The sequence below is a fragment of the Squalius cephalus genome (genome assembly GCF_949319135.1).
Source record: "Squalius cephalus genome assembly, chromosome: 1".
Taxonomy (NCBI): domain Eukaryota; kingdom Metazoa; phylum Chordata; class Actinopteri; order Cypriniformes; family Leuciscidae; genus Squalius; species Squalius cephalus.
Window position 1 is genome coordinate 46,278,975 of NC_137122.1, and position 27,782 is coordinate 46,306,756.

The 27,782-nt window shown below is 38.6% G+C and overlaps 1 protein-coding gene across 1 annotated transcript; it reads left to right on the forward strand.

Annotated features, from left to right (window-relative positions):
• Nucleotides 1-6,245: 6,245 nt before the first annotated feature.
• LOC307171617 (beta-1,4 N-acetylgalactosaminyltransferase 2-like) lies at nt 6,246-27,137 on the forward strand (the record flags this gene model as incomplete). The annotated part of the gene is made up of 6 exons (XM_079893369.1): nt 6,246-6,296; nt 17,029-17,209; nt 25,974-26,060; nt 26,212-26,393; nt 26,498-26,641; nt 26,727-27,137. 6 exons carry the CDS (start codon nt 6,246-6,248, stop codon nt 27,135-27,137), a joined length of 1,056 nt encoding a protein of 351 aa, XP_079749495.1.
• Nucleotides 27,138-27,782: the final 645 nt, after the last annotated feature.

A 27,782-nucleotide genomic window follows, 5' to 3' on the forward strand; every position in this document is an offset into this window, starting at 1 on the left:
GAAACGCGAAATGAGAATGGACCAAGACGTCTCGGAATGGTTATTTGATACATTTATGTACTTACAAAGTTTTAATCGCGTCCCCTTTGCAATTATGGATGTGCAACACACACACACACAAACACACAAATTGTGATAACGTTCACGCAATGTTTTGAAACTACATACACACAAATACTGTGATAACGTTTGCTAAGTACAAACAATTTTTTTATTTTTTTTTAAGTACAAACGAAATTATGTTTATGCGAGGGGTGCTGTTGCATCATGTTGACATTACTTGTCGTACAGGTGCTTATGTGGCAAATGTGAGAAGATGGCTACAGAACCAGAAAACTTATGCTGCAGGGAGATAGACGTTTATATACTGTCTATGGAGATAGAGCATGTATTCATTTATTTACATTTGTAATTGCTGCAAAAAATGATACGTGACATAAAACTGTCTGACGTTGTTTGTTGAGACATCCTACACTCAAAAAAATGCCTCATCAGTTGAATGTATATTAATCATGTGGCAAATTTCCACATAAAATTACTACATTGATAAAGCTGTTTGTAATCATGTCTGTCGGATGTAATCAAACTATTTCTATCTGAATTATCACAATTACATTGACCTAATGTAATTTTCCTCAAAATCAAACTTAATAGTATTACATTGACCTAATGTAATTTTTTTGAAAATTAAACTTAACAGTATTTCATTGACCTAATGTAATTTTTTTGAAAATTAAACTTAACTGTATTACATTGACCTAATGTAATTTTCCTTGAAAGTCAAACTTACTGTATTACATTGAACTAATGTAATTTTTCCAGGGTAAAATATAACTTATGTATTACACTGACCAATGTGTTTTTCTATAGGTCTAACAGAATGGCAAATATTCAAAATTGACTATATTGTGCTGATCATAGAATTGCTTCCATGCATGTCTTTCACATTGTTGCATACATTAAAAATATGCCATTACAGTATGCACACCAAAAAAGCAAACAAATCAAATAGCAAGTCAAACAGTTTATTCATTTCATAATGCTATAAACAGTTATAACAGAAATGCAGACAAAACAAACAAAAAAAAACTAAAAACTGATCTACTCAAACCAAACATCTTCAGCTAGCCTTTGTCCATCCAGATTCAGTTTTTGAAAGACCTCGAAAGTATGCTGCAGGTTGGATGGGTACCTCAGATCCAGAGAATAAATTATGTCCATAAGCAAAGTGATGGCACACAGCACAGTCTGAATTACAATTGACACTTCTTTTGGTGGTTGTTGTGCACCCTCCGCATGGACCACACAGATCCACAGACCATCTCAGCTTGCTTTCTCAGCCTTCTCACAATCCTTGAAATTGGAGAACACAAGAAACACAAACAGTGTGTGTGTAATGGTCAAAACAACAAAACATCCCACTAAACTTGCATTACAAACAGAAATATATATATATATATATATATATATATATATATATATATATATATATATATAAATGTATTAAAAGAAGTCTCTTCTGCTCACCAAGGCTTCATTTATTTAATCCAAAAACAGCAATATTGTGAGATATTTTTACAATTTAAAATAACTTTTCTTTTTGAATATATTTTAAAATGCAATTTATTTCTGTGTTGGTAAAGCTGAATTTTCAGCATCATTACTGCAGTCTTCAGTGTCACATAAAAGCTTTTATATTCCGAAAGGATGCATTAAATTGATCAAAAGTGACAGTATATAGACATTTATTATGTTATGTTATTAATATTATGTTTATTCTATTTCAGATAAATGCTATTCTTTTGAATTTTCTATTCCTCAAAGAATCGTGAAAAGAAATTGTACACAACTGCTTTCAACATTGATAATAATAAATGTTTGAGCAGCAAATCGGCATATTAGAGTGATTTCTGAAGGATCATGTAACACTGAAGACTGGAGTAATGATGCTGAAAATTCAGCTTTGATCACAGGAATAAATTACAATTTAAAGAATGTGGATCCTGGATATGTGGATTACTGTTTTTGTGGTATTTTGGATCAAAAGATAGCCTTGGTTCTACGTCAGAGCATCGGAGCGTCCCCGAATCTTTCTCCAGCGTCCTTGGCAGGGCGGCGGGAGTGAATTTTGCCGCTCTCGCCGGCGGCCATGTGAACGTACAGTAACTCATCCTCATGTTTTTCCAACCCCGTAAGACTTTCGTTCATCTTCGGAACACAAATTAAGATATTTTTGATGAAATCTGAGGGCTGTCTCACTCCTTCATAGGCTTCTTTGTAATTGAAACTTGCCAGACCAGAAAGTTAGTAAAAACAATGTTTAAAATAGTCAAATTGACTACAGTGGCTCAACTTTAAGTTTATCAAGCGACACAAATACTTTTAGTGTGCAAAAAACATACAAAAATAACAACTTTATTTAACTATTCATTTTCTTCTATGTGGGCATCTGAGTGAGTTCACATAGTGTAACAGCGCAGCGCTTCTGGGTTGTACGTCAGAACGTAGGCTCACTATTGGCTGACGCTGGTCATGTGTGTGATGCATGTGACATACAACACATAAGCGCTGCATTGTTGCACTATAAAGCTGGTAAGTCCCGCCCCTTCTGTAAAACCCCGCTGGACCTCTAGGTTGAAAAATCGTCAATGCAAGTGAATGGGAGAAAATAATTATTTTCTGGTCCCGTTTGAATTGTGCCATGAATGTGAACATATGTTGTCTGTGAATTTTTTATATAACTTTTCATGTTACGAGTTTGACAGTGTATGGTATGATTCTTCGGCTAGCAGTTGTGGAAAAGACATAATGAGAAAGACTACATGTCGCCTATGTGACGTCACCCCATAAAGTTGACTTACCCGTGGTTTTCGCCAACCTCAACGATTTTGTCCTGTCCCTGAAAGAAGGCGGCGAAGTGCACCAAAGACACAGCCATGTTTAGCGGGATCCGTGAGCTAGTGTCCGTGTGCGAATGATGGTGACGTTTCAAACGCGTCGAAAGCAGCGAAGAGTTGTAGTCCACAAAGTGCTCTCACACAAAGTCTAACCGTATCAAACTTCTACCCGCTAAATTGTAGCATTCTTCACACGAAAGATTATATAAAAAAATTCACAGACAACATATGTTCACATTCATGGCACAATTCAAACGGGACCAGAAAATAATTATTTTCTCCCATTCACTTGCATTGACGATTTTTCAACCTAGAGGTATATTGTTTGCGCACTAAAAGATGCTAAAAATTTGCGTGGCTTGATAAACTTAAAGTTGAGCCACTGTAATCACTTGGACTATTTAAAACATTGTCTTAAATAACATAGAAGCTTTTGAAGGAGTGAGACGGCTGTCAGATTTCCTCAAAAATATCTTAATTTGTGTTCCAAAGATGAACGAAAGTCTTACGAGGGCTGGAACAACATGAGGGAGAGTAATTACTGACAGAATTTTCATTTTTGGGTGAACTAACACTTTAATATTAGAAAAAAATACACAAAAGTTAAGAAATAGCTTTTCATGTGTAGAAATTGGATATACATATTTACATGTGTTTAAGCATAGCTTAAATATAACATACCTCATCCAACACAGCCAAAATGTTGTATATCTTTATTTGAACAACTCCTTGGGCACTGCAGAAGAGACTTTGATGAGCCTGCAAGCAATATGAAAATTAATGTTGATTTAGTTAATCATTAGTTAATCATGTGAATGTGTTCTTAATCCATGGTCATAATAATTGCATTGTAGCTGCCTCATAATACATTCCTCAGGTAAATAAAGACAAACAAAAAAATTACAGTTTTAGCTTCTTCTGGACACTTTTACTTTGTTATACCCATTCATAATCATATGAAAGAGGTCCACCAGTCGACCATTGTAAGTGCTGACTGATGGTGACACGGTGCGCATTTACCTCTCTATGGATGTTCCATTATTCCCTATGCCGTCCGCAGCATGGCTCGCAGTGCCCTTCGAACTAAACATGTTCGCTCCCTTTGGATTCGAATCTCTCACTCAGATGGCGGAATCGCCTCTGTTACGGTCGATTGGAACGCACTTCGAATCACTCTGGCGACTCATTACTGAGTAAAAGATTCGTTCAAAATGAACGACCCATCACTGGAGTAGATTGTATATTTTTACATTTTAGATATATATCATTATTTGTTATATATTACTGAATTTATGCTTTTAAAAAAGATGCCGCAGAATGTGACGTCATATCACGACCGTTGCAAAGTGCGGAGAACTGTCAGTAATGCGATCGCTTCCTTACTGTATCACCAGAAAATGAGATTCTTATAGTTTAAACAATACACAAAACAAAACACCTCAGAATACAGACAATTGTAACATCTCACAGACTTAAAGCTAATGGTAAAACTAAGTTACTGATTTCAATGTCAACGACGGAAACGTTTTTTTTTTCACCATGGAATACAGCTTCGCCTAACAAAGTGTACATAGGGGGTAAAATACTTTTTTAACTGTAACTGGGTATGAAATTGCATTGTTATTGTTAGAAATGTCTTGAATAACGTTACTCACCCAACTTTAGCAGGATCCGTCGAAAGTTCTCTCGACTCCAATCAATGGCGGCAAAAAAAGTTTCTCGAACACAGTCCACAGCTCTCAGTGACACGCGCAGTAGGCGGGGTCAGGCCACAAACGTAAATTTCAGTCATTGATCCAAGTAAATTCACTCTCATTACATGTACAACCTAGGTAATTTACATTTCTTCAAAAAAACAAAAATACATCTCCTTATAAATGTATAATATTTGAATTGATCTAAAATGAGTGATTTATGTTCATCCAATGAATGCCCATGAGCACTTTTTTGAGTGTATGATGACGGCAATAAATATCTTTAGATGCATTTGTTGTTGAACTGGCTGACATCGATTGAAATGACTATTTGCTCAAATCATAAAATACACTTACTTCTTCTGGAGGTGACGTTGGATCGCGAACAGTAGGCAACGATCCACACTTGAGGATTAACTTTGACCCTCGTTCGTTTAAGTGGCACCTTTTCTTCATAAATAAAATCCATCCGCTGCGTTTTCAGTGGCTCTGATGTCAGTGAAGACTACTATATCCATTCTTACATCCCACAACAGAACACGTACATTTCTTAGGAGACATTACCGGCTGTCGTTGAAACAATGGCGATGGTGTACAGATCACCGAGGGCGGGGTAACCACAGTGTCAATCAAACCACGTCGGTGGGGCTTAGCGCAATTCTACGTCACATTGCACCGAATCTGAGAACAGCTCGTTCTGAGACAGTGCTTATGATTTATTGAGATTGTAAAAAAACCACTGGGTGGATTTTTATCATTCTAGGGTGGTTTTGCTCACACACTGCCAACACACATTTATGTTCAAACACCATGTAAAAGTGAATTTTGCATAATAGGTGCCCTTTAATACTGTTACTCATTTGTTCACATGTAGTTATTCATTAATGATGTATTCTAAAGTGTTACCCTTATATTACCCTTAAACAGACATCCGTAAAAAAAAAAAAAAATACTGTCAAATATTCAAGAACTGAATGCATCAAATGAATCAAATAATATTTGTCACCATAAAACCACCCTGTGGCACACATGCCTGTGAACATCACACCATCAAGCAAGCAAATGCAGTTTAAGAAAATGTACAATTTCCAACACAACTTTTGCAGGCCCTGACAATTATCCAGTAAGCAAAACAATTTCTTACTTTACAGGAGTTTCTTTCTCGGTTTGCTCCTTGCGAAGTAATCCACAACATCAAAATTGAGCTCTTTTAAGAGTTCAGACTCTATGGCAATAGAGCTATAGTGAGTTGACAAGTTCTTGGCACATTCTCGTTCTCAGTTTTTAACTTGAGACATTTTGGAAAATGAGTGCTCTCCCTCACAGTTTGTAACTGACAGCATCAGAATATGAAAAATATTTCTTCCACAAAGTGAATTGTGACTACTTAATTTTACTGTGATGAGCTGAAATGACGGCACCAAGTATTACTATTGGTATTTTACTATACTGTAAGATTAGAGAAATTAGAAAATGCCAAGCAGTCTGGTTGAGGAACGACCACTCCCCGAGAAGACAAAGGACGTTTCTGGAAATTAACATTTGAACTCTCTCTTGAGAAACTAGCATCCCCATCCAAGAGTCAATCACCTGCCAAAATCTATATGGTTTAACAATCATCATACAACATTATACATCTTTGGCATCATTTGAAATGGCTCAGTGCGACTGGTACAAAGGAGTTCCCAAACTCAATCCCAAAGAAGTAAACTAAAAGGTAAAAGTTTTTGAGTTTAGAGATATCATGCTTACAGAGGAGGGTGTGTCTTCCAGGCAAATGGAATCCTGCCCTCAAAATGTGTAAACTATGAATGCAAATTCCCATTGTTAGCTCATGTTTCCATGTGAAAGAAGTTTCTGTCTCGGTCTGAGTATTAAAGAAATGCCACAAGAGGCTCGGGGCGATTTGTAATTACGATCAGCCCGTAATGCTGGATGTCTTCAGACATTCAGCATTATGTATTTTTCTAATGTCAGGTTTGCATCTTTTCTCTTTATTCCAGAGCATTTTTTGTTTTCTATTTATTATCTTTGAACTGATTATGCAATTGGCATGGTACATTTACCTGACTAATAATAAATTGTCACATTTGGATTTATTCTGACTTACTCTTACATTTTTTTCCCAAGTAGATTATGTATAAGCGAATCTATATGTTCCCGCAAATCTGCGTCAGATTAGTGAAGGGGGTTATTATCTAATACATAATAATAATAATAATAATAATAATAATAATAATAATAACAACAACATAATTATATAATTAAAGGATTAAAAGAGATTTAAGGGAATAAATAAATAAGAGTGGTAATAGAAGTTTTTTTTTATTTTTTTTATGTGCACACATTCACTCTTATTCGTATGCCTAATATGTCAAAAAACACAAACGTTTCGTCTTGTCACATTCATTTACGAATTACGAGAATAATGATAGCATATTTTCAATTCAAAACAGCGAAATTTCATAAATAGTTGAGTAGTTTGCATCACAAGATTCTATCGTAAAACAGTTGTCTAATACTTACATCTTTTCACAAACTCAGAAAGACAGGAACTTCTTTATAATTTCTTTGATTTTTTTGACATTTACGAGCACAACCTAAAAATGTAATCAGCTGAAAATATTTAGTTTTACAACTTTGTCATCCTAACAACAACTTATTCTACACTAAAATGATAAGATAAGACAATTAACATTAACATAATTGATAAGACAATTAATAATATTTTTATTTACTTTTTCTGCCACTGAATAAAGAACATGAGACTTGAAAGCTTTGTAAAGGAACTGAGAATCATTCAGAATCAGAATATGACGTGGCCACTTGAAGAGAGAAAAATAAGTCTTTCTCTTAGGGTTCTTCTGCTCATAACTGTTTGCCCTTTGTCCTTATTACTCTCTGCAGATTTTCCACTACTTCATTTTGTAAATGCATTAGTGTTTAATGTGAATCTTAATGTACAAAGAAATTTGACACCATGATCAGATCAGTAATTCCTAGCTTGGTGGTGCAATGTAAAGTGATCGGCTCTATTCCGAGCAACTGGACAAGGAGGAAGATTTCTTGGATATGCTCGTAAGAAGCAGCAGCTATTCTATGATGGTTTTAATAGATGATATATATTTTATTTAAAAAATTATTTTTTATTTGTAGTTCACTTCAACAACAGCGCATGCGTGAGAAGACCACCATATTGCACTTAAGAACCAGGCGATCCATGATACAGTAAGTGCATCTCACTTTTGCTGGGTTTCCATGTATGGTTCTCATGGCTTTTGTTGTGACTGTTTACTGATGGCAAAGATGTGTGTGTAATTACGGTAGAATGATTTGTCTAATTGCTTTCATCATAGCTTAGAAAAGTGTGACTTGTCCTGTTTACATGACGCAGTAGTATCTGAAAGCTGGTCAGATATAACACTAACTTAAGTTACCCAAAAATGTAAATCATTTACTCACTTGCATGTCATTCCAGCCTCACATTCAGTTTGTGTTTTTAGTTGTCATTGAAATGTTGTGATGTTCCTGTGTCAGATGTGTGTGACTGATGTGTGTAACTGTTCTTTCAGATCATTCCTCATTATGACGTGCACGCGCCACATCCTACTTAAATGTTTCCTGCTTGTTTCTACAGTGATCATTTTCTTCGTGTTGAAAGTCATGAAAACCATATCACCAATACGGTACGTATACAGTCCTTTTTTCTCTGAGTCTGTATCCGCTTCCGCTTTAAGTCATGACATAATGAACACTGTTTCTGAGTCCAAGCCTCAACTCATTTCAAATGAGAATATGATCTTAACAGCCATTTATAACTACTATTTATTCATTTCACACATTCAAGATATTGTTTTAAAAACTCACAGTGTACATTCTAATCTCCGGGATGATGGCGTCCCAGACACCAATATTTTAATGATTTATAAAAGATGAATCACTGTCTAGCCATCTGATATTTCAGTATGGAGATAACAGTTATAGGGTCATGATTTTTCAGTAGTATACATAGTACAGCATACCTTGAGTGTCTATTAGCACCGTTTGTTGTTTGCTTTTGGCATCTGATAGAATGTTTGGACCTGGAAACCATGGTGTCAGACTTAATGAGATTGATTTCTTTTTATTTAGAAAATCCTCAATATGAGTTACACTGATTTCAGAGCAAAAATGGTGTTTATAGTAACAGGGTGTTTCTTTAACTATGGACACTTTCAGCCCTGTGAACAAATTTCCTTAAAACAAAGTTTTCACACACTCAAACTCTTATTTGATTTGCCTATAATGTCAAACAGTGGATGTACTGCAGTGCACATGCTAATAAATATACCAAAATGTATTTGAAATAATATTTTATGCTAAGTATACTACAAATACATTTACATATTTATGTAAATAATATAAATACCTTGCTTTTGTACTGTTGGTATATATAATTGATATACATAAAGTCTGCTAAATTGGAACAACTAATTTTGTACTTAATGCCCTTTAGTTATCCAGAAATAGTGCTGGGTGGGAGGTCCAACTACAGATATACCTCAGTATATTTTATTGTGCTAAAGTGGAACTATGGCAAGTATATTTTGGATACACTTTAAATATTTTGCATTTAACGACAGATATTATACAGAGATCATACTATACTTACTAATAGTCATATTAAAACACATTGTAGGCTTAATATTAAGAAATGTGCATTGTGCAATAAAAAAGTATTCCAAATAAAGTTTAATTATAATATTTAGCCTATATCAAAGTCTCAAGCAATATGTCAGTAAATATGTTAATAGATTTGTAGTACAAGTATGAAATAAACATATTTTAAATACATTTTGGTATTCGTTTTTTCACTAGGGTACTATCGTCTAATTTTGTCATTCTTATTCTTAATGTCATGAATATTTCAACATAATTTCCACCACATCTCAATTTATTTGTTCTCAAAATAAAATGGTTAAACTTCATTAATTTCATAGCATTATTATAAGCATTATTTAACATCATTAAATTCATAGCATCATATCATTTTATATATACTGAATACAATTAAATAATATACTCACACTTTTTGCATAATTTGATGAAATTGCAGTTTGATTGGAAATGATGCACAAAAAACAAAACCTTTGACATACACTGCCGTTCAAAAGTTTGGGATTGGTACGATTTTTAAATTTTAAAAGAAGACTCTTATGCTCACCAAGGCTGCATTTATTTGATTAAAACAAAAACAAACAAACAAACAAAAAAAAACAATCCAGTAATATTCTGAAATATTATGACAATTTAAAATAACTGTTTTCTATTTGAATATATTTTAAAATGTAATTTATTCCTGTAATGCAAAGCTGAATTTTCAGCATCATTACTCCAGTTTTCAGTGCCATGTGAAGAGGGTGATTTGATACTTAAAAAAACAACATTCATTATTATTATAAATCTTGAAAACAGTTGTGTAAAGGTTATGCAGGTTATGCTCCAGGTAAGAGGTTGCAAACCGAACTTGGACCAATCAGCTGTGAGCAAAATGACATGTCTGATGCGATAAAGTCACTCCACCTGTTTCTACTCCAAATTAAAGGTCACTACATACAGTAGCAAATCATTTTTAAGACAAAATCGCCTGGCTTTTAGTAATGCTTATTTAGAATAATAATTTTGTATGATACAGATATTATTTATGTTTTTATTACACCCTTAATCGATCACACATGTACAATTTTAGTTTATAAATTATTATTACGCACAGTTCAAATGAATAAATATAAAGGTAATATAATACTCTTTAGAATCAATAGATAAAGCTATAAAATGACTACATGTGAGCTATATCTCTCTATACCTTTATCAACTGTATAAACTAACTTCACAACTTTTACTTGCACTGATATAGCAAGACTTTTTCTTTTAGTTGTCCTCTTTCATAGAAAGACATTTTCTCCATGTTGTGTAAATTAGTTTAAATTCGTAATATTTTTCAATCTCGTGATATTGCAACGCATTCTCATGCAGAAGAGAGAAGTGAATTGCGGCGCTTCTCTTGTGAGAAACGAATCGCAGTTTCAGTCTTTCTCAGCATGTGATTGGCTGTTCTCTACTGATGTCACACCTAAACTCCTAAACTCAGGATCAAAGCCTGAGTTGACAGAGCAAGTTGATGATCAGCATCATGATACCAACAAAGCCTGGTTAGATTGGTTTGGTTTTGTCAACTCAAAACTAATCCTGTAACACTGAGTTTGTTCAACTACCATCATGGTACAGGCCCCTACTTCCACTCTGTCTCCTTTGTTTCTATGGTTACTGTCATTATGAATTCATTTGTCCCAGCTGTGTCTTATTAATTATCGTGTTTCTGTTTGCTTTTTAAGATGCACCCTTCACCCTTGCCTTCAGTCTTTGTCCGGTCTCCGTTGCGTTAATGTGTGTTTTCCCTGCCTGTCAACTAGTTATTATTAAAGTTTGAATCTGCAACTTTAATCGGAGTCTTCAGACTGTTCCTGAGATAACCACAGTGTGACAGGAGTAATGATGCTGAAAATTCAGCTTTGCATCACAGGAATTAATTACATTTTAAAATATATTCAAATAGAAAACAGTTATTTTAAATTGTAATGATATTTCACAATATTACTTTTTTGTTTGTTTGTTGTATTTTTAATAAAATAAATGCAGCCTTTGCAGACTTCTTTTAAAAACATAAAAAGTCTTACCAATCCCAAACTTTTGAACAGCAGTGTAAATGTGGTCAAAGTCAAAGAACCTATTTATCAAAGTAACTACATCTGTTAACTTTACTCTGTTCAACTGTGCCAGTCCTGGGCAAGACACGGCCTCTAGGTAAACTGTCAATAAAATGTTGCTAGTTAATATTAAGTAGATCTGGTTAAGATGGTGTACCTAACCTGGGGTATTTTTGTTATGTTTATAGTACAACCGGACACCATATCTTTGAATCTTCGCCCAGGCCAAATGTTACTTGTGAAGGAGCTGATCTCACCAAGCAATTTGCGCCAGAAGATCAACTGGATGACATCATTGAGCGCAGAGCACAGGCGTTCAATCAACATCAACTCAGGTTGAACTGGGTTTTCTTTCTACATCTCACCCAAAATCCTGTAAAACAGCGTTGTATGCGTTAAAAAACGTTCATCTCAAAGACGAGTTCGTTCAGAATCAGTTACATATAGCAGGTCGGCTGACTTGATTTCCTTCTCATACATTGCCGTAGCGTCACAGTGCATTTTTCCCTGTTGAAACCCACCGGGGCTGCTTTGAACAGTTTTTTTCAGTGCTACGAAACTAGACGGTCATTGGATAAATGCTGCGATTATGTCCCGCCCACGGACGCTCAGCGTCTCTGGGGGTGAATGGGGAGTGGGCTGGCCTGGACTCCGGGCTTCTGCGTGATGACTGTAGGCCCTACAATGTAATGATCTGGGCCCGGTTCCCCGATAACACTCACTCTTAGCGCGCTAAGAAGACTCGAAAGCTATATCTTACCAAAGTTGTTTATGTTCCTAAGTGTGTTCCCCGAACTATACCTTAGAAAGCTGCTTAAGATATACCTTCTTACGTGCGACGTTACCGGGCGCTGTCCGTGGTAATGCTGCTGAATTGGTTGATATCTATGGCTCAAGAATCAATTACTCTCTCGTGCAAGGGCTGTTATTAAAGAAGCACTTCAGAAATAGTTGAAATTACATTTATTAGCACTATTGGATATTATAAAAAATAATCCAAACTATAATAGCTATCTGCCGCGTCGCAGATTCAGTCCTGGCCAGTCCACACACTCAACGTCTGCCGGGTCAGTGCTCGGCTCAAAACCTTCTCGTTTTCTGTCCCTGGTTGAACTTTGTATCGTTTCAGTTGTTGAATCACAAGCCAGTTGTGCCATCTGGATACTCATTTTGATCGGGGAATACGCGTTTTAAATAGTTTCTGTACAAATGATTTGCCTAACACGCTGCTTCCTTGTGGCGTCACACGTAAACAGTAGCCTAGGTCGCACATTACGTGCAGACTGCACGAACCCATCGTTAACGCTGTCCTGCAATTTATCTACAAAAAATTGCTTAGAAACTTAAAGTTATAGCATAGATGTATTTTTATGTATTTTTATTTTTGAAGTAATTTAAACCCACATAAATTTATACAAAGCTTTGTCTTTTACTGTAAGTTGTCTTTTTTGAACTTCACTAAAATGAATACGCGTGTGCCACTCAAACCAGCAACGGATAAAGGAAGAAACAATCATCTAAATCAGACTGTAGGCTACTTTGCTGTTTGATGAGATCATCCAACATCAAACAATGATTGCAGTATCAAACCTGTGTGTCACAGGTGAATATATGCAGGTTCTAATATATATATATATAGCCTATATATATATATATATATATATATATATATATATATATTTTTTTTTTTTTTTTTTTTTTTTTTTTAATGTTTAATAATCGTTCTCTCAGCCCCACACAGTTTCTGATAAGCTTGGGATTCCAATTGCATAGGTTAAAACCCTGGGTTCAGTCTGTCAACCTTTACCCCTAATTTCCACCAACTGCGGAACAGCTGCGGATCCGCTCCGGAACGGTGGCGGAGTCAATAGGTTTCCATTAAAGTCAATGTGTGTATTTTCACTGACTGCGGAATGGCTGCGGACCGCCGGAGTCAGATACGCAGAGCTTCTATTTTTGCCACGCCAAATACGCATAATCTTTACTCTGTTTAATATGATGCAAGTGTGAAATCGTGAAATACACATCTTTGTTGTTTTGAGGTACATTATTTTTGGGAGCCACTTATAAACTTTTATAACTTTATTTTCTTCTTGTGTTTTTCTCAGGATGAAGACAAACGAAGAAATTCTTATCGCCAAGGCCAATTCTCCTCTCCAATATCCTACGAGTTTTAACGTAGCTCCTCTGCAGAAAAGTTTAATCCCAGGTCAGCTTTCCTGTTAAGTCGTGTCTAGGGGCCAGATTTACTAACAGCTTGAGCCAGTTCAAACCCTCTTTTGGCATTAAAGGAGAACTCCGGTCAATTTTAACATTGAGCTCATTTTTTTGTACATTTGGAGTGCTGTCAATACAGAGAACAACGACAAAAATCGGTGTTGCCTACACCGTGTTATTCTATTTTTAAAATTTGCACCCTGTTGACTTCAATGGGGCAAGTACTAAACCTGCTTTTAGCCTCTTAACATCCTTGATGTGTCATTACAAGTGCACAGAAAATGTGAGTGATTCCTTCTGAGTGAACACGAGTGAGTCTGACTGCAGTAGATGTGAAAGAAATGTATAAAAATGATGTTATTTAAGCCAGCGCACATACCTTTGTTTACATCCTGTTTTTCGGTTGAAGTCCAAAGTAGTCGATTGCCGAGTTCACGCGCGTGATCATAGGTATTAAACCTATGCGTGTGAACTCTGCAATCGACTACTTTGGACTTCAACCGAAAAACAGGATGTAAACAAAGGTATTTGCGCTGGCTTAAATAACATCATTTTTATACATTTCTTTCACATCTACTGCAGTCAGACTCACTCGTGTTCACTCAGAAGGAATCACTCACATTTTCTGTGCACTTGTAATGACACATCAAGGATGTTAAGAGGCTAAAAGCAGGTTTAGTACTTGCCCCATTGAAGTCAACAGGGTGCAAATTTTAAAAATAGAATAACTCGGTGTAGGCAACACCGATTTTTGTCGTTGTTCTCTGTATTGACAGCACTCCAAATGTACAAAAAAATGAGCTCAATGTTAAAATTGACCGGAGTTCTCCTTTAAAAAACTGTCAAGATTTACAAAAGACACGCAGTGAAAATTTAGTTCTAAAAAAGCATGGAGACTGGTATTTTTGCCCTGTTAAGTAAATCTGTCCCAAGGAATGTTGTTCAACTGGGCACAACCTCACCCTATATGCTGTTTAGCAGTAACATAATATACCTTTAAAAATGTTACAGCTAGCAATAGCGAGTTAGCTTTGAAAGCATAAGATCCCACCCTCCCTTCAGAGTGCTCTACAAAGCTACGCCTCCTTCAAAACACATGAACTAGCACAGCAGGGTTCAAACAAAAGCGTCAGGAGAGATGGTGTTTAATTACCTCCTCATGTCTCAAAACACATAACATTAACAATGAACATAAACAAATTAAAGAGTACTGACCTGCACCTGACTGCTGCAGTTTCATTTCAGCGTTGATAGTGTTGCCATTTAAAAGCATAAATTCTCGCTCAGAATTTAACGTCACGGGTTTACATCTCTTCCAAATTACTGTAGTAATGGCATGCATTACATTGTTAGCGGGATGTGAAGAGACTTTCAACCTGCATTAGGGATCCACGATATATCGACCACATATCGATATCGACGATAAATATCGTTATGGAGCCATAAGAAAATTAGGTCGATATATTAAAGCCGAGAGTTATTTATAGGCCCAAGCTGAGACACTTCAGATGGGCGCTGTTCGCCATATGGAATCACTTCGAAAAGGAAGATACAGTAAAGTGCAACATGTGCAGCACAAATCTGTAATATAGGCTTCATAACATTATAATGAGAACACGACTGTAATAGAATGTAGTGGATTCTTGTTCGCCAGTATTTCAGCGCGACGAGCGCGTTGTGGAGGAAAGCGCGCGTCTACGGAGTCAAGCACAGTCAAGTTTGCTTGAGCATTCGCAGCATTCTGTGCTATTGTAAGTTGTAATAGTATGTTTATTTTGTGTATATAAATCTGATTAATCACATATTGGATGCCTTTGGTTGAGTTAATGTATGAATGCAGTAAATAAGCGCTTGTACCGGTGATCAACTTTAGCTCTAGCGCGTGCAGCTCAAACAGCAATGCACATTAATAAATATTGGGACTGTTATATAGGCTACATGACATTATAATGAGAACACTATTGTAATGAATTATCTGGGTTTAGTTGCCGTCTCTGCGCGTTGTTGTGAGAATAGCGCGTCAAGAAGAGGGATTAGCCTACACGTTCTGACCACCACAGTTAAGTTCGCTTAATTGCATTCGCGTCATTTTGTGCAGATATAAGTCGTAATATTAAGTTATGTAATATAAATATCTGATTAATGTCATATACCTGTAGGATGCGTTTCGTTGAGTTAAAAAACCCGCTAGAAGTTATTCAGTTTCCCGGTGCTCACTCTCTTCAGCAGCACGCGCACTCAAACAGCAATGCAAAACATAAAAGCTATGATTGGGAATGCATATAGCCTACATATAATTCATTTTGTAATAAAACAGTTTTAAATTCTTTGAGTATAGCTGCGTTCTTCAGCAACCGTTGAGTTCATTCTATAGCAAAGCGGTTCAGTTTATGGGTGTTCATTCTCTTCAGCTTCAGCGCGCGCAGCTCAAACAGCAATGATGTCATTTGAACCAGGCCTAGTATTAAATATGTTTACTATTACTGTAATATTAAAATGTAAATAATAATAATAATAATAATAATTGTACTTTTTGTTAGGTAGATTTTTTTGGTATACAATAAGGTCTCATTTGTTAATGCATTAACTAACAGAGCCATAACCTTTGTTAACGTTAGTTAATAAAATATGTATGTTCATGTTAGTTCACAGAGCATTAACTAATGTTAAAGATTAACTTTGGATCTTAAAATTGTCTTAGAAAATATTGAGATTAACATTAACTAAGATTAGGCCTAATACATGTTGTAGATATTGTTCATTCATTTTTTGGTTCACGTTAACTAATGCTAACTAAATTAAACCTTATTATAAAGTGTTACCATTTTTTAATAATGTTGGCCATAGTAATGTAAAATTAATTAAAAAAGTTAAGGAATCTTACACTGGTTCAAACTAGGCTACTCTATTGAATGTGTATATAATTTATGTTGAAGCGTTTGGTACATGGCTTTTAATTGTAAGCTTTTTGTTTTTGTAATCAGGCTCTCAAAGCATATAAAAATTTGAATTTAGATGTATCGGCTTTCAAATGTAAAGAATTATTGGTTATCGGTTATCAGTATCGGCCAAAACTTTCATATCGGTGCATCCTAACCAGCATAACTTTTTTTTTTTTTTAAGCAAATCACCATACTCTGCATTTAAGTGAATTGTTTTATATTATAATTTCAGGTCTTTCTCTTAAAACACAAGCAAGAAGTGTAACAACAATCAAGAGTGAGGCGTACAAGGTTGGTTTAATCTTCCAATTCCCTTTTGTGATTGTTTTTTTTTTTCCATAGGTAAATTTGTAGGTAATTGCCTTGTACAAGGTATTCATTCAATATGCATGCACATTAGAATCCTGTTTCACCATTAAATACTATTTGTTAAGCGTTAAATGCATGTTGATGCAAAATCTTGAGACAGGTGAATTCAGATTCCATTCTTAATCTAAACTTACATTTGCATTAAACACAATGATGTCTGCAGGTGTCTCTGAGAGTCAAGAGTGGAGTGCTCTCAGTAGACGATGTTCTGGATGGAGAGCAGGTGGATGGACAGGGTCAGAGTGAACTGAGCATTTCATCTAGCAGCCTCACACAACTCAATGATCTGCTGTCCAGAGTGACCTACACCAGCACTATCTACCGTGTCAAGACTAAAGATCTGGGTTAGGGCTATATAAAAGTACAGGAGAGACTGAATTGTAGCTTCCCAGCCAGTTTTGTCCGCAGTTTCCATGTAGGCCCCACATGGGTTAGCCCAGATTAAATGAACACTGCTCAGTGTGCACACTACCTTGGGGTCTATAGACTTTTCCATAGTAAATAAACCTATATTTTATATTTATTCTGTTTTATAGCAAAAATATAAAAAATGACCGGCTTATAAAAACTAGCTTATAAATCACTTGTTCTGTTTCATTCTTACTGACCGCCAGAGGCAGTGTAAACACTATGGATAATCGCTGCGCCAGCTAAGATAGGTCGAGTAAATATACCAACAAAGTCACGTTGCGTGACGTATGCTGAGCCCTGGAGGATTATAGGCTACAGTAGCTCAGCAATCTACCTCTTTCGCTTTCTCGCCTCTTTGAGATAGGTTCTATTCATTGTATTGGATTGGATATTTTCGCGCTGTCAAGTGCAGCTTATTAGAGCAGCGAGATTCGTCCTCACAAGCTGTGACAGCGCGCATCTACAAGATTTTGGATTACTTTACAACACTTGGTGAGTTATATCACTTTATCGGTAACACTTTGTGCCTCTCGGTGCAATCCGGTGGCGTGTGTTTACTGCACCTATATTAACGGTCTCCCGTTGATCTAACGTAACGTTTTCTCGGAGTGTTGTTTTCTTTCCTCGAATGCATTTTACCTTTATGGTTCCTCGGTTCTATCCACCGACCATTTTAAACGCTTAATATTTTCTTTTACTTGTTGAATATTACCTGTCGGTTCACCGAGGTAATTATTTTATTTATTTATTATTATTTTCATTCCGCTTAACTTAACCTTACGGTTCACCGAGGGTGTTAGCGAGTAATGATGGCTAACAGCTCGATCGCCACTGGTTTCCCAATGGCTTGTAAGCTGTGCCCTAATCATCTTCTCCCTGACGACGGTCATGACATCTGCCCGTCGTGTTTGGGCGTTCAACATCTGCGAGAGGCTCTCACGGACCCGTGCATGCACTGTAGCCTTTTGCCTATGTCGGAACGACAGCTCCGTCTTGCCGAGTTAGACCCTAATTCAACGGTGAAACTTGGGCAGGTAGATGTAGCCCCTTCGCGCACTCGAAAACGCCGTGCCTCGGCGGCAGCTGGTGCTCCCCTCCCATCTAAAAAGGCCAAATCGCGAGACGATGTACATTCACATGTTGAAAAAGGCTCACTTTCTATGACGGTATCGGCACTTTCTTCTGAGATGGCGGAGCTGAAATGCCTGCTTCACTCGCTTCAGCCTGTCACATGTGCTCCACCTGTAAAGATGACACAGGAGGATGAAAATGTTCAAAGTCGGGAAGAGTCTCTTGTCTCCCCTTGTTTTTCCCATCATTCTGAGTTCGATGTGCTTTCTACAAGTGCTTCAGATTCATTTTTTCACGATCATGGGGATACTTTGAAGGTTGCTGCACAACCTTCACCTCAGGCTGTTCTCACTGGTTACCCAGCAGCAGAGGGGTCTAGTGGGGGGTCTGTTCAGTCGTCTGGACAGGCCCAGCCCTCCTCCGATGATACTTTGGCTGTGCTTCGAATGGCAGTTGCTCGTTTGGGACTTGATGAGTCACCTGCACAATCTGCCCAAACAAATGTGTTTTTCAGACAGACCACAGCTTCAACCTCTTTTGCCATGCCACCATGTAAGGATTTTGTGGCTGAATTCTCAGATGCTCTCACCGGTTCTGGTCCGCCTAAGCGGCGCCCAAAGACTGCTCGAATGCTAGCATCCATGGCTGGAGCAGATTCTATCGGGGTGGGTCGCGCTCCGGAAATTGAGCAGCCTGTGGCAGCTTTGGTGGTGTCTCCTGATGAGGCTCTACGTGGGAACGTACGATGTCCCAGTGCGCAATGCGGTCGTACGGATTCCTTGCTTAAAAAGGCATATGAGTCAGTTGCCTACATTGCCCGAGCAGAAAATACAATCTGCCAGTTACTCCTTGCTACCACCAGTACGCTTGAACCGGCAAATGCGGATCCCTCGGTTTCACAATTTCTGCAAACTGCTCTGTTGACTACAGGCCATGTGACCCGTGAACTGGGTAATCTAACAGCCACGCTTCTGGCTGCCCGCCGTCAGGTGTGGCTTGCCCAAGCACGACTGCCGGAGGACTGTAAAAAGACATTGAGAGACCTTCCTTTTGTTCCCGGGCATCTTTTCGGTCCAAATGTTCCGGAACTGTTAGAAAAAAGAGTTAAATTGTCTGAAGCCACTCGCCAACTAACACAGGTGCAGCGCAACCCTACGTTTAGGATGCCAGCGGTTCAGACCCGACAGCACTATGCCCCAATGGAGCAACGTTTCCGACAACACGCTACACCTCAGTCACAGCCCCCTCAAAGACCTCGTGTTCCTGGAGATGCAAGAGTTTTTCGCCCACCTCATCGACCATTTCCAGGGGGACCCCGTCAGCACCCCCCCGCAAACACAAAAAATCGCACACATAAAGCCTGAGACAGTCAGGCCGGCGGTCGATCGTTTTTCTATAGATCAGTTGGAGTACTGGAGATCAAACACAGCAGACCCCTGGGTGCTGGAGACTCTGAGCAGGGGATATACTCTACAGTTTCGACGCCGGCCTCCTGGATTCTCAAAAATTGTTCCTACAATTGTCAGAGATGCGGTTCGCGCAAAGGCTCTCTCTCTGGAAATTCGTTCACTGTTAGAGAAAGGAGCCATAGAAAAGGTCCATCCCCTCGTTCAGGGAGACGGGTTCTATTCAACATATTTTCTTGTTCCAAAGAAGGACGGTGGTTTCCGTCCAATTCTCGACCTGAGGTTTCTGAATTTGTTCCTGAAGGTCCTTCCTTTTCGAATGCTGCGCACAGCCGACGTTCTTCGGTCTGTGACTGCAGACGATTGGTTTGTAAGTGTCGACCTGAAAGACGCATACTTTCACGTCCCAATTGCTGTACATCACAGGAAGTTTCTACGTTTCAGTTTTCGGAATCAAGCTTACCAATTCAAAGTACTACCCTTCGGCCTTTCCCTTGCTCCTCGCGTCTTTACAAGGTGTGTGAGCGCAGCTCTGTCTCCTCTTTGGATGAGAGGTATGCGCATCCTTCCTTATTTGGACGACTGGCTTGTCTGTGCCCCAACAGAGCGGCAGGCAGTACAAGACTCCAGAATGCTTTTGAGTATGTGCAGAAGCTAGGGTTTTCTGTGAACGAGAAAAAGAGCCGTCTGATTCCATCACAGACCACTACGTTCATAGGAATGACCCTGAATTCCTGTCTAATGTCTGCCACCCTGTCTCAGGAACGTGTGACAAACATTCTGCAACTTTTGGCTCGCTTTCGCCCGGGAGTGTCTTTACAGTACGAGGTGGTCCTACGACTGATAGGCATGTTAACAGCGGCTACTGTCGTGATCCCCCTGGGTCTACTCCACCTCAGACCACTCCAGTTATGGAACAACAGTCTGCGGCTAGATCCCACCAGGCACCGCCATCGACTGGTTATCATTTCTCACCGTTGCATATGTGCGTTGAAGCGGTGGAGACAGTTAGAGTTTCTGAAGGCGGGGGTGACACTGGGTGTTGTTTCCTCTCGTCGGGAGTTGGTCACAACAGATGCTTCCCTCACAGGATGGGGGGCAACGTGGAATCGGAGAGGTATTTGCGGGCGTTGGACACCGATCCAGGCCACAGAACATATCAACCTGCTAGAGCTGAGGGCGGTGTTTTTGGCCCTAAAGTACTTCATGCCGGTTCTGGCAGGCCGCCATGTTCTCGTTCGGTCCGACAATACCTCAACAGTGTTCCATCTGAACCACCAGGGCGGCACAAGATCCCGCAGGTCTCTACGGTTGACTCACGAGATTCTGACATGGTGTCAGCCACAACTCGCTTCACTGAGAGCAGCTCATATTCCAGGAGTATGCAACCAGACAGCAGATGCTCTTTCCAGGGATCAAGTACATCCAGGAGAATGGAGGCTTCATCCAGTTGTAGTCCAGGAGATCTGGAAGAGCAGAGGTGGATCTCTTTGCTTCAGAGACGAACACCCACTGCCGATTATGGTTTGCAAGGACAGAAGTGTCCAGTCCTCTGGGCCAGGATGCACTGTCTCACGAATGGCCGAACTGCCTGCTGTATGCGTTTCCTCCTATCCCTCTGTTGTGGGAGACATTGCACAGGATCTCCCTGCGCAAACACAGAGTGTTACTTGTGGCACCTCGGTGGCCAGCCAGACCATGGTTTCCTTTGTTGCTGAGACTTCTGACGGGAAACCCTTGGAAGCTTCCCCCAGAAAGGACCTCCTCTCCCAACTGGAGGCCAGTGTTTGGCACCCGAACCCGGCTCGTCTGCAGCTTTGGGTCTGGCCATTGGGCTAAACCCTTCCCTGGAGCATTGTGATCCTGCTGTTATTCACACCATCTGTAATGCTAGGGCTTCTTCCACACGGCAGATTTATGCTTCTCGTTGGAAGCTTTTTTCTGCATGGTGTGAGGAACAAGGACTCGTTCCTGCAACGTGTGGCATTCCGAGTATTTTAAGATTTCTTCAACGTTTACTGGAAGAAGGAAAAGCAGCTTCCACGCTGAAAGTGTACGTTGCTGCTATTTCTGCATATCATGTTCCAGTTGGTGGATCTTCTCTTGGCTCTCACAGTCTTGTCTGCAGTTTTCTGAAGGGTGCACGCCGTCTGAACCCTGCTCGGAATCCTCATTTTCCTGTGTGGGATTTGTCACTCGTGCTTGATTTCCTGGGCTCACCCCAGTTTGAGCCCTTGCAAAGCATTGACATTAAATGGCTGTCTTTGAAGACTTCTTTTTTGTTAGCTATTGCTACTGCAAAACGAGTTAGTGAGTTGCACGCACTGTCTGTTGACAAACTATGTTTGCGTTGGTTACCGGATGACTCCGGGGTGGTTCTACGACCAAATCCTTCTTTTCTTCCGAAGGTTCTTCTTCCTCAGTTCATAAATCAGCATATCGAACTGGCCTCTTTTCAGACTTCTTCAGAGTCTGATCCAAGTGCCCAACTTTTGTGCCCTGTCCGTGCCTTGAAATATTATGTGAACTCTACTGCTCAGATTAGACAGTCAGACCAGCTATTTGTCTGCTATGGTGGTGTGAAGAAAGGTGCTCCAGTGTCGAAGCAAAGGTTGTCGAACTGGATAGTGGAGACAATTACGTTGGCCTACAAGGCAGCAGGAAGACCTTTGCCCTGTGGACTAACTTGCCATTCCACTAGGCCCATCTCATCTTCATGGACTGTTTTTAGAGGAGTTCCCCTGGTGGATATCTGCACTGCTGCAACCTGGGCTTCTCCATGCACGTTTGCCCGGTTTTATAAGGTCAACGTTGCTGCTCATCATGCCGTTAGTTCTGCGGTTCTTCTGGAGCGGCCTTAAATCATCAGGTGGGTGGCATTCCTCATGACTATGTTGGTATGTGTCATCCATAGTGTTTACACTGCCTCTGGCGGTCAGTAAGAATGAAACAGAACGCTAGTTACGTATGTAACTGTGGTTCTGTGAATTCTGGATGACCGCCAGAGTTCTCAGTCACTCGGAATGCGCGAGAAAGGCGTACCGAGGTAGATTGCTGAGCTACTGTAGCCTATAATCCTCCAGGGCTCAGCATACGTCACGCAACGTGACTTTGTTGGTATATTTACTCGACCTATCTTAGCTGGCGCAGCGATTATCCATAGTGTTTACACTGCCTCTGGCGGTCATCCAGAATTCACAGAACCACAGTTACATACGTAACTAGCGTTATGCTATATTATCACCCAATATTGGATTCAATCTTTTTGTCAACTTGTTTTCTTTCACTTAGGACTGGTTTTATATTTCTATTTGCATCTGATTAATTATAGGCCTCATTTATCTGAGAGAAGGCATCTAATGTTTTGAGTAAAAAAAGCATAATTTTTGAATAATTTTGGAAATATTAAATAAAATCTGGAATAAAATTGCGCTGTTGATCACACTAGTCTACTTTAATGTTTCACCAGGAAGTTTGTTTTAAAAAACTTTTATTTTGTACAAAATGGCACATAGTCACACTTGTGGTGTTCCCAGTCAAAAATGATAAGAGAGAAATTTAGTTTTCAGGAGCATGTTATGTTCATGTACACATATGTGCATGTGTGCTTGCAAACATCGAGCCTTGGACCTGTGCATGTGTGGATACATGCACACTCATGCTACACACAGACACAGACATGTATGCGCAAACTGGATTTAGTCCGCAGTGACTGACCACGTTTCAGAAGAATCTTTCTTTCATGTTCTTTGTTTCATCACAGTTTTCAGACAAAATATTATGACATTGTTTTGGGACTAAAATATACAAATATAGATGTTAAGCACAGACACATATAAATGCTTCACAGTGTCTTGCTTGGCATTTATTTTGTAGCAGCAGAATGGCGAAGAAGCTCTCTGTGCATGATGTTCTTCATCAGATCATTGATCGAGATTCTAGTGATGAGGAGGCGATGCAGGATGGATCTTGCAGTGAAGGAACATTAGAAGATGTATCAGAAGAAGCTACAGACCTTGAAACAACTGATCAGCAGCAGTCTTCTGATGATGAGGGCCCTGTTGATGTTACGGTTACATTCTGGTCGAAAGATGGAACTTTGTCCTGGTCTTCATCCCCACCTATGAGGCAAGGTAGGTTTTCTTGTGAGATTCATCCTGCATCGCCTCCTCCTCACTAGAATCTCGATCAATGATCTGATGAAGAACATCATGCACAGAGAGCGTCTTTGCCATTGTGCTGCTACAAAATAAAAGCCAAGCAAGACACCGTGAAGCATTTATATGTGTCTGTGCTATAACATCTTTTTTTGTAAATGTGAGAACTTCAAAGTCCCAAAACAAAATGTCATATTTTGTCTGAAAACTGTGATGAAACAAAGAACATGAAAGAAAGATTCTTTTGAAACAGGGTCACTGCGGACTAAAACCAGTATGCCAGTTTGCGTGTGTGTGTGTAATGTCAGACATGTGGTAATGTCAGATGGATGAATGGATATTAGATGCAGTTCAGGGTAGGATCAAATTCCTCTGTGAAAAAGAATGTAATGCTCAAAAGAGTGTGTGTGTGTGTGTGTGTGTGGTAATGTCAGATGCAGTTCAGAGTAGGATCAAATTCCTCTGTGAAAAAGTGTGTAACACTCAAAATAGTGTGTTTCAACGTGTGTGTGTTTGAGTGTGTGTGTGTGTGGGTAGCGTGTTTATGCATGTATCCACACATGCACAGGTCCAAGGCTCGATGTTTGCAAGCACACATGCACATTTGTGTACATGAACATAACATGCTCCTGAAAACTAAATTTCTCTCTTATTTTCAGTCTCTCCCATTCACTTTCAATGGCAGGCCATTTTTGTCCACATAGACAAGTGTGACTGTGCCATTTTATAAAAAAATAAAAGTTTTTCAAAACAAACTTCCTGGTGAAACATTAAAGTAGACTAGTGTGATCAACAGTGCAAATTCTTTTAATATTTTATTTAATATTGTGAAAACACAGAAAATGGATCAGGGAAACAAGACACAGCTGGGGCAAATTAACTCAGTGACAGTGACCATGGAAACTAACAAGATACAGCTGACAATGAACAGAGGAAGAGCATGTAGGTGAAGCCCAGAGAGGATGATGGGAAATGTAGTGATCGTAACACCATCATTGTGATCAGTGTTTGCTTTAGTTGGGCAGTTTGACTTGACTTTTTAACATAAGTTTTTCTCTGGCTGCTGTATTAAACTGTTTTTGTTATAAGAACAGCAAGAGACAATGTGACCAGATGCTGTCAGCTGCTAAGAATATAATCATCATGCAGTGGCTTAAATCACTGATATTATGTCTAATATTATGTTATGAGTTTTATATGGGTAATATGTTATTAATTTAGTTTTATTGTTGTTTTGTGATTCTATGGAAGAATCTCCAGTACAGTTTAATCAGAAAACCTGAAGAAGTTTTAAAGCACAATTTACACTACACATTTTTTACTCGCACACATTAAGAATCAGCTTAACAACGGTGCCATGCTTCATGCTGCAATACATTCTGGGAGGAGCTATGGATGAGTTTTCTATGATGCACCCAGAATGCATTGCTGCATGAAGAATGCCCCCATCGTTGAAATTTATAGGCTGATTCTTGATGTCTGTGTCTAAAACGTGTTTAAAGGTGTTTTGTGTATAATGTGTTTTTAAACAGGAGCTTATTTGTATTTTTTGTTTTATTGTGTTTATTTTAGTGTTTCATTTTTTAAATAGTTGTTTATCTAACTGCTGGATCTCATGCTGTAGAGTCACAGGTTTACTATTATGATACATGAGATCAGCAAAAAAGGCTACTACGTGATGATTACAACTGTATATATATATATATATATATATATATATATATATATATATATATATATATATATATATATATATATAATTCCACCAAATCTTTGTAAAATGGCACAGCCTTTTAAATATCTGAACGTACACTCTTAACATCAAGAATTATATTATGATAGACCTTTAGTAATTAGAATTAAATCTTGGTAACCATGCATTAATGCATATTTGTCATTTTAACTGAACTTAGGACTGGTGGTGGTGCTTAAGATATTAGTCATTCAGTGTTTTTAAAAACATAATAGTAATAGATAATACTAGTATTAAAAGTTAATACTACTACTAATTCTACTACTAATAACAATATACAACACACTTTTTTTGTCTTCTTTCCTAACAGTTTTGTTCTCTTTTGAGAATCATGAGGCCATATTTCCCATCTTGATTAGGAGACCATCAGTTCCTGTTCTTTATGACCCAGGAAAAGGTAAGACCACAACCCACTAATTAAAACGCTACAAAACAGCATGCTACCATGGTATCAGATATGCTTGTTATAACAAATATACCTACACATCTATAAAGTTTGTAAAACCTGCTAATGAAATGCACCTACTTCTCTCTCTTTTGCAATTCAGATATTAACTCACAGGTAACCATAATTACCAAGACATTTCTGAGGTACAAGGAGCTGAACGTCCTCATCCAGAGTATCCGGAAGTTTTACCCAAATATCAAGATCATTGTTGCGGATGACAGCCTGAAGCCTGAACCTGTGTCTGGAAACAACATTGAGCACTACATCATGCCTCCTGCACAGGTGCACACCAACACTTCAATTGATCTAATGCTGTCACACATCTTGGATTTTAAGCATAGATTACCTGGCAACTAATCACTGCTGATGATTATTTGGTACCGCAGGGCTGGTTTGCAGGCAGAAATCTGGCTCTGTCCCAAGTCAGAACTAAATACTTCCTGTGGGTTGATGATGACTTCTTGTTCTTGAAAGAGACACGGATCGAGAGTTTTGTGGAAATTATGGAAGCGATTCCAGAACTAGACGTTGTAAGTATGGAATTATATTCTTTAGAGGGGTGAAAGATCTTGGAGCACTACAGCACTGTTAAACAAGCTCTTTTTCTCTTGTTAGCTTGGTGGTGAGGTCTCAGGTGAGCAGTTCCATTTCATTCTCGAGTATGATGAGGGAGATGAAGAAGAAGGTGGATGTCTAAAGCGAATTAAAGGAGGGTTTCATCAGCCACTTTCTGGATATAATGAATGCTTTCTAGTAGATGGCGTTGTTAATTATTTCTTGGCGAGGACTGAAGCGGTGCGAAGAATTGGCTTTGACCCATTCCTTAAAAGAGTTGGACACACAGAGTTCTTCATCGATGCACTTGGAAAACTGTTAGTTGCTTCATGCAAGGGACTTTCTATTGGACACCAGACACATCAGGCACAAAACGAATATGACTTATACCGGACTCAAGGGAAACTTGAAGAGAAGAGAAAACTGGCCCATCATTTCTTTAAGAATTATCTTAACTACATCAAGTACTGATTAGTATTAATTACTGATCTTTTTTTTAAATAATCAACTACAAATCGCACAGATCTGCCAGTCACAACACTTTACAGTAGTGAAAAATGTATTTCTATGGACAAAATACAGCTGAAGAATTGCAGAGAACAGTGAGCTGCTGCGGGTGAAGTGCACGACCTAAGTTGCCCTAAACACAAGAATGCTTTATATGAAAGGTTACCTCACAGGACTTCCGGTTATGGAGTGGTATTGAGAAGACGCGTATCAACGACCCTCCTATATTGTTTGAGTAATAATCCTTCAAACTCACTTAAAACTTTATCACATATTTAGTTAATTAATACAAAAAAAGACCAATGATGGAAATAGCACCGAAAAAACACAGAGAAAGTGAATAATAAAGCGCAAGAAATGTCGCAAGATTCTGATCACGCGGACAAACTAAGAGAGATAGAGGAGGATGATGACAGTGAATCTAGGAAAGTAACAGAGTTGAACCCCAGCAATGCAGATGTTTTACAAGCCATTAAAGAAATGGACAAACGAGTTACAAGTAAAGGAGCGAGTGAAAGAGGCCGAGGAACGCATCTCTGGAGCGGAGGATGAAAAGACGAGATCCCTGTACACCATCAAGAACACTAATAATGAAGTTCTTGAACTTCA